General features: G+C 41.4%; 1 protein-coding gene across 2 annotated transcripts in view; it reads left to right on the top strand.

The window, feature by feature from the left end:
• LOC138027070 (bile salt hydrolase/transferase-like) overlaps window positions 1-7,500 on the top strand; it is a 24,262-nt gene that overhangs the window by 16,715 nt on the left and 47 nt on the right. For both annotated transcript variants that reach the window (XM_068874582.1, XM_068874574.1), the window contains exons 2-3: window positions 4,420-4,764; window positions 5,628-7,500. The exon at window positions 5,628-7,500 is cut by the window's right edge and continues 47 nt beyond it. In XM_068874582.1, coding sequence (XP_068730683.1) covers window positions 4,420-4,764; window positions 5,628-6,407 — 1,125 coding nt within the window. In that variant the 3' untranslated portion in view covers window positions 6,408-7,500. The remainder of the gene's footprint in view (window positions 1-4,419; window positions 4,765-5,627) is intronic.

Below are 7,500 nucleotides of genomic sequence, written 5' to 3' on the forward strand. Positions count from 1 at the left end.
TTTTTACATCTCATAAATGCTTAGATTTTCAATTACAAATTCTGTCTTGATTGGCCACTGTACCTCACTGTGTAAATGGTTCACCCTGAAGTCAAATAGATACGTTTCGTTTCTGAGGAAACGAAACAAAATCAAAGGGCTATTAAAGCCAGCTCATTCATGTAATGGCACTCTCTGTTTTTTTTATAAGACCTTTTTTTAAGAACGTCGATGCTGAGATTAACCAAAATTTTAAGTACTTGTTAAGAACATTCCTCAGGCTGAGAGTCGATTAAGAACTTTTTTTTTGCTAATCTGTCATGTGAACATTTTTTGTGTTTTTGCCACAAAATCTGGTAAATTTATGTCTCGCTGCAAAACTTCTATGTTCAATGCTATTTTTAAAGCCAAAATTAGCTAGTGTTGGCACAGGTTACCCAGGCTCACTGTTTGTGTCACCTGCGGGTTTCATGAGAATCGCAAGTCTTCCCTTGTCATGGAATGGCAAAATTACCCAGAATTCGTTTTGGGCCTGAGCGAGGCAACTTGAGAAGCACGAGACTGGCCCTCATCGAATGGCTGAAGCGCGGCCAGAGGAAATGATTTCTAGCCAGATACTCAGGAGTAGGCCTGGTGTGTGCTGTTAACGAAGATTTTGCATTTCTTAACAAGTTTTTATCATAGAAAATTCGTGACAAAGTTGTGCTTTCATTTCGCATTAACCCTCGTGTCAAAGAAAAGGTATAATGTAAATAAGAGAATAACGAGATTTGTCATGATTTGCAGATTACCTGTCCTCTTACTAGTGAAGTCAAACTCCACATCTATATGCTAAATTGCTTATATGTAGTATTGTATTGTCTATGAAATCTCTCCCGTGCAGACTTGATCGCCGAGGTAGATAACCTTAAAGTTGATTTGGACAGCTCTAGTGATCCTCTAATCGCATGATTAGCGGTACCGTTTGGCGATCATTTGCGGTTCTCGGATCATTTGCGGACCCGTACAACACTTCAGGTTCACATGTTCATAAATTTGTTTTTACAGTCATAGATGTTTAGATTTTCAATTACAAATTCTCTTTTGATTAGCTACTGTTCCTCACATTGTGTAAATGGTTCACCCTGAGGTCAAAATAGATCAGGGGCACCCAATGAATCTGTTCCTCACATTATCTGTTCCCCAATTACTGACTTTTTCTAGCATTTCAACCCGAGCTGGCTGTAGAAACTCTGAAGACTGAGGACGACTTAAAAAAAAAAAAGAAAAAAAAAAAAAGAACCCCTTCCCTCTTCCAGAGAGTAGTCACAAACATACGACGGCTGGTCAGAGTGATTGCGCTTTCGGAAAAAAACCTGTTTTGTCCCGGTTTTGTCGCTTTTGTTCGGTCGTTTTGGATCGAGGGATTTGAAAGCGCGCGGAATTTCCTGGCTGGGAAATAAATTTGATCAGCTGTCTGGGAAACCAACCAATTTTATCTAGCTGGCTGGGAAATTTCTTGTGTGTCTTGCTGGGAAAAAGGAACAGATAATGTTTTCCCAGCAACACTGAAAAACACCTGAAGATGCCCTAATAACATTTATTTTCATTAACTGGGTATAATAATACATTTTACAACAAATTGGTCGTTGGGTGCCCCTGATAGATACGTTTCGTTTCAAACGAAGCAAAATCAAAGGGCTATTAAAGCCAGCTCATTCATGTAATGGCACTCTCTGTTTTTTTATAAGAACGTCGATGCTGAGATTAACCAAAATTTTAAGAACTTGTTAAGAACATTCCTCACGCTGAGAGTGGATTAAGATCGTTTTTATTTTGCTCATCTGTTTTGTGAACATTTTTTGCGTTTTTGCCACAAAATCTGGTAACTTTATGTCTCGTTGCGAAACCTCTATGTTCAATGCTATTTTTAAAGCCAAAATTAGCTAGTGTTGGCACAGGTTACCCAGGCTCACTGTTTGTGTCACCTGCGGGTTTCATAATATGAGTAACTATAGAGAACATATGGGGCGAAGACGCGAAGTTTAGGCCTGGAAATTTACTAGAAAACGAAAATAAAGATCGATGAAACTTACCATGTGGCAAGTTGTTGCTTGTACACGAAGTTTCGGGGAAAATAGTCGCCTTTCCCTTTTCTTCATTGTGTAGTGGCAACCAGCACGGTTTTTGGGTCGAAAATCAAATCCAGTCACTAAATTGAGGCGACAAAATAGGTTGACGGGTCACTTATTTTCTCGCCTCAATTTTTGCCGCGGCCAGAATACAGAAATATTCGCTCGCACGAAACGCTTGCTACGCTGGCTAGGAGGGGTAATATATTCAAACTTGGAGAGAAGTGTTGGGATCGTTTTTTACCCAAGTGAAAATTGCTGAGAAACACACCAAAAATCAAGTTTGCGGTTACATGGAAAAATCACAGCCCGGTTAGTCGAAATCCCGGCATTACGATGCCGGGATCCCTGCTAACCGGGCTGAGACTTTTTCATGTAATCGCCTTAACCGGGACAGCCCGGTTAGCCGGGCCAGCGATTTCTAACCACATTACTCCACTTTAGAACAAAATGGCCCACGCCGGAATAGTCGTTTTTTAATAAATGGTTAAATACAAGATGTATAAGATAGCAAGCCTCAAGGCTTCTTTAAATTGTAGAGTGGTGAATTTTAATAACAATTTAGCGAGACAAACTTCCCTCCACTTCTCGTTGTTGTAATTGTTACCTTTTTTCACACGACATATTCTAAATTTGGTCAGTAAAAATGGTCGACTGCGGACCGGGTATACTTGAAAACGAGGACTAGGTATGAAACGCGGACTGCGGACGTAGGTATGACACAAGGACTGAGTTTTCAAAAACGGAGTATAGAACAAAAATAGGTTTGTACTGGCCCAGATACAGATTTTAAAAAAGCCCTTGCATGAGTACTCTTATTCCGTGTCTAAATATTGTCACGTACACAGAAATGCTCAGTTACAAGATCGACTGGGCTAGAGAAAATAAGAGTAGAGATTTATCACAAAATTGTACTTTAATCCACGAATTTCATCTAAAACCTTCAGTGAGCTATTGATCGTCGTTCGTTTTGAGAAGCCAAAAAATATCCAGTTTAACGGTATGGTTGATAATTATGGCGCGAAACACTTTTTCCACCATTCTCATGTCGGACTTCAATTCATGTCGTCAGCCTAGCGCTATTTTGTTGCTCTGTGCCTTTTTCACAGAGTTTTGTATTCAGTCCGCATTTTATACCCGGTCCCCATTTTATACTGACTGTTCTAAATTTAACCCAAGCCGGGCTGGCTCACCTCATGTAAGACCGGGCTGAAACCCATACCGGAAAACCCGACAAGCCCGGCTGACCGGGCTGGCATTTCCGTGTACGTGACAATATTTAGACACGGAATAAAAGGACTCATGCAAGGGCCTTTTTAAAATCTGTATCTGGTCCAGTACAAACCTAGTTTTGTTCTTTTCTCCGTTTTTGAAAACTCAGTCCTTGTGTCATACCTACGTCCGCAGTCCGCGTTTCATACCTAGTCCTCGTTCTATACCCGGTCCGCAGTCCGAGTCCGCAGTCGACCATTTTTACTGACCAAATTTAGAATATGTCGTGTGAAAAAAGGTAACAACAACAACAACAAGAAGTGGAGGGAAGTTTGTCTCGCTAAATTGTTATTAAAATTCACCACTCTACAATTTAAAGAAGCCTTAAGGCTTGCTATCTTATACATCTTGTATTTAACCATTTATTAAAAAACGACTATTCCGGCGTGGGCCATTTGGCTCTAAAGTGGAGTAATGTGGTTAGAAATCGCTGGCCCGGCTAACCGGGCTGTCCCGGTGAAGGCGATTACATGAAAAAATCTCAGCCCGGTTAGCCGGGATCTCGGTATCGTAATGCCGGGATTTCGGCTAACCGGGCTGAGAGTTTTTCCATGTAATCGCAAACTTGATTTTTGGTGTGTTTCTCAGACGTGCCAGGATCTCGGCTAAACGAGCCATCCCGCCTAACAGAGCCAACCCGGCTCATGTAATCGGTCCCTTAGATCTGCTTAGGACTAACTCTTCAAAAATAACATTTGAATTAACCTTACTTGTACGTTTTTTCGAGTGGGTCTTCGTTTTCGAGGTCTTCATTTTCAAGGTCTTCGTTTTCGAAGTCTTCGTTTTCGAGGTCTTAGGTCTGCGTCTTCGTTTTCGGGGTCTTCGTTTGATACGATTGGTCGAAAAAGGGAACCAGACAATCACGACAAACGATAAAACTTGTGACTACAAAAAACAAAACAAAACAAAAAAACAAAACTCCCCTGGAAATATAACACCGTTGCCGTTGGCATCCGTGTAATTATAAATGATATAATGTATATATTCCCTTTAATATTGGGTCAGTTCCTATGCTGACGACATAGAAAAAAGCATTCCTTCTTTCTTCTTTCTTTAGGTTGTGAGAATCCTTGTTGCGATTCAGTTGCTGTTCCACGCCTTTCTCGTAACAGACGCCTGCACCGAGATCCGACTTACGGCCGAAGACAATTCGGTCATCATCGGCCGAACAATGGAGTACGGGTACGAGCTGTATTCAAAATTGGTCGTGGAGCCCAAAGGCAAAACGCACAGTGCCTCTGTGGCAGAGGGCTGTCCTCCAAATCAAACTCCTATGAGCTGGACAAACAAATACGAAATCGCGTATCTTGACGCTTGGAACACCTTTTTGCCTGCTGATGGGATGAATACTGCTGGGCTGTCAGTGGGACCCCTGTTGTTCCCCAACTTTGCCCAATATGAGGTAACACGAAATATAAGTTCATGATAAGCCCTTCCTTAATTTTCAAAAAGTTAGTGATGTATCACCAGTGTAACTGATGTTAACCAATACTCTTGCCAGATAATCTTCTCATGTCGTGACCTGTTATATTATACAGCATTTAAGTATTTGTAATCGTTGTAATTAGATTAGTTGGCGTTTGGGATCTCCAATCAGTATTGCGGAGTCTCAGCACTCCATGCAGACTTTAGTAGCAATTGGAATCCCCACTCGATGGAATTAATTCGTTATGAACCACTTAATCTCCCCCACGGGTCCCTGAATTCTGCGATGGCTCGGGCGATCTTTCCCGACATTGTCGGGAGCTTCACAGCCTAAACTCAGCCCGCCCACGCGTTTATTCTTCAAAATCAGGAAAATCTGTTGCCCGACATATCAGAAAAATCTGAGCTCCGATCATCTGGTATTTTTTGCGACCCATGAAAACTAAGCTTGATACTTGTACTGAATCCTTAAATAAAATAAAAATAAATAACTTCCAGCGACGTTGTTTAAAACGTTGTCGGAAACTGGATGGTACGCATAAGGCAGTGATTCTTTTTCTCGACTGCTTTTAGTCACGAACTGTCAAAATTTGAATACCTTCATTTGTAAATTGATCCTGTTTATCGTTCTGTAAACGACTGTCATTTTAGCCAACCAGTTTTGTTTAAATCAAGTTAGTTTCGCAAGAGTAGGACATATATTTAAATTAATTTTGTGTACTTTTGTTGTGTTACTTCATTATCTTTGGGAGAGAAATCTATTAAATCTGAGCGAGAAAGCTGAGATAGTATGGGCCTGTTAACCTCATTTCCAACAACGTTTTCGTTTTGACATCATAGGACGTACCCTCCGAGCAATGTGGACAAGCTCTATCGCAGTCAGATTTTCCTCCATGGCTTCTAGGAAACTTCGCAACAGTTCAGCAAATTCGAGAGAGCATGAGCTCGAAATCGTTTCCACTGGTATTTGGAATAGAATTTAACGGCCAAGTGTATGAATTACACTTTTCGGTGACAGACAAAACTGGCGACGGTATTATATTCGAGTTCACTGCAGAAGGAAGGCAAATCTACAACAACACTTTTGGTGTACTGACCAACTCTCCTCCTTACAACTACCAGCTAATGAACATTCGTAACTACATAGAGCTCTCAAAGTACAATCGCGAGCCCTTGGTGTTGGGTCCAGATTCGTTCCCAGCGACTGGCCAAGGAAGTGGGTTGCTCGGACTGCCTGGTGACCTGACCCCGCCCTCAAGGTTTGTACGTGTTGCGGCCTTGAAAGAATTTGCCACCCCACCCGCAAATAACACAGAAGCGGTTAATTTGGCTTTTCACATCTTGAATTCAGTTGATATCCCACTCGGCGTGGTTACCAACCGTACAAACGGACATTCCGAATATACACTATGGGTAGTGGCGAAGGATCTCACCAACAACGCTTTCTATTACCGTACCTACAGTGATATGACCATCCGTGTGGCCTATCTAAACAGCGTACAGCAAGGAAAAATGGTATCGATTCCGGTCGACAGACCAATTTCGGCCGGGTTTCAGGATATCACAGCTCAATTGGCACCCGTCCCCTCAAAAGGATCAACTCCACAAGACGAACTGTAAACGGGAAATGTGGAAACGTGTTGGCGCTTATAATTAATCAAAGTTAAATGTTTTAGTTAACGTTGTTCGTTGTTTACCGTTATTCGGCCTGAAATATACCTGCCAGGCGGTGTTTATTACCGGAGCATACAACTTCTATTCTAGGTCTATGTCACGTCATTTTCACAGACCGAACTCTTTTAGACGTGTTTTAAAATATATTTCCTGCGAAAAGTTGAAATCCGGTCCGCACCGTAAGCTGGGATAAATTCTGCTCGCAAAATGGCTTATATTCTGCCTGCCGGCAGTGCTCGCGTAAGAATCGCTTATTCTGATGGAAATGTTGCTCGGACACCTAACTTCTGCTCGAATTCTGAAAAGAATTTCTGCAAAGAATTTTTGCTCTAAAATGAGGCTAGTGAGAGTAATTTACATGAAACAAAAGAATAATAAATCGGGCGCCTTTTTTTTCAGTCTGTGAACCGAACGTAGAAGTTGTTTGCTCTTAGTCGTTAAGGGATCCTGGGACCCTTTCTCGAAAGTCCCGAAAAGGCCACAGACATGCATGAAAAGCAATTTAGAAAACTGCAATCTCCTTATTCTGAAAATCTGATCTTTTAACCTGCTTTCAAGATAAGAGGGAGCAAACTAATTTCAAAGTTTTGTGGCTTAACACATCTTCCGCTTCAAAATATATATTTTCGGGTGCTATAATATAATATATTTCGGGTGCTATAAATAGCACCCGAAATACGCTTGAAACACGACAAACGGGCCCTAAACCAGCCAATTTTTCCTTAGTCAAATGTGCGAGATTTTCGTATTCAGATTAACCACATTTCCCGGAACATTAACGCCGAAGATTGCCAAGTATGTTCTGGTAAATTCCGAACGTTACCCATTGTTGTTACCATTATCATAATCCGTGGTTAGGGTTAGGCTTTAGAAAAATTGTCCTGCTTGCGCGTGATCGGGTTTCGTCACCCGTAACCCTTACAGTGTGTGTGTGTGAGTTGGCAGGTACATATATATATCAGCAGAAAGCTGGAGAAAGTTTGATTATATTAGATATATTAGCCGTGCTTTATAAGAATTGTTGTGTTGTTTTAGAGTA

The sequence above is a fragment of the Montipora capricornis genome, chromosome 2 (assembly GCF_036669925.1).
Source record: "Montipora capricornis isolate CH-2021 chromosome 2, ASM3666992v2, whole genome shotgun sequence".
NCBI classification, from domain to species: Eukaryota; Metazoa; Cnidaria; class Anthozoa; order Scleractinia; family Acroporidae; genus Montipora; species Montipora capricornis.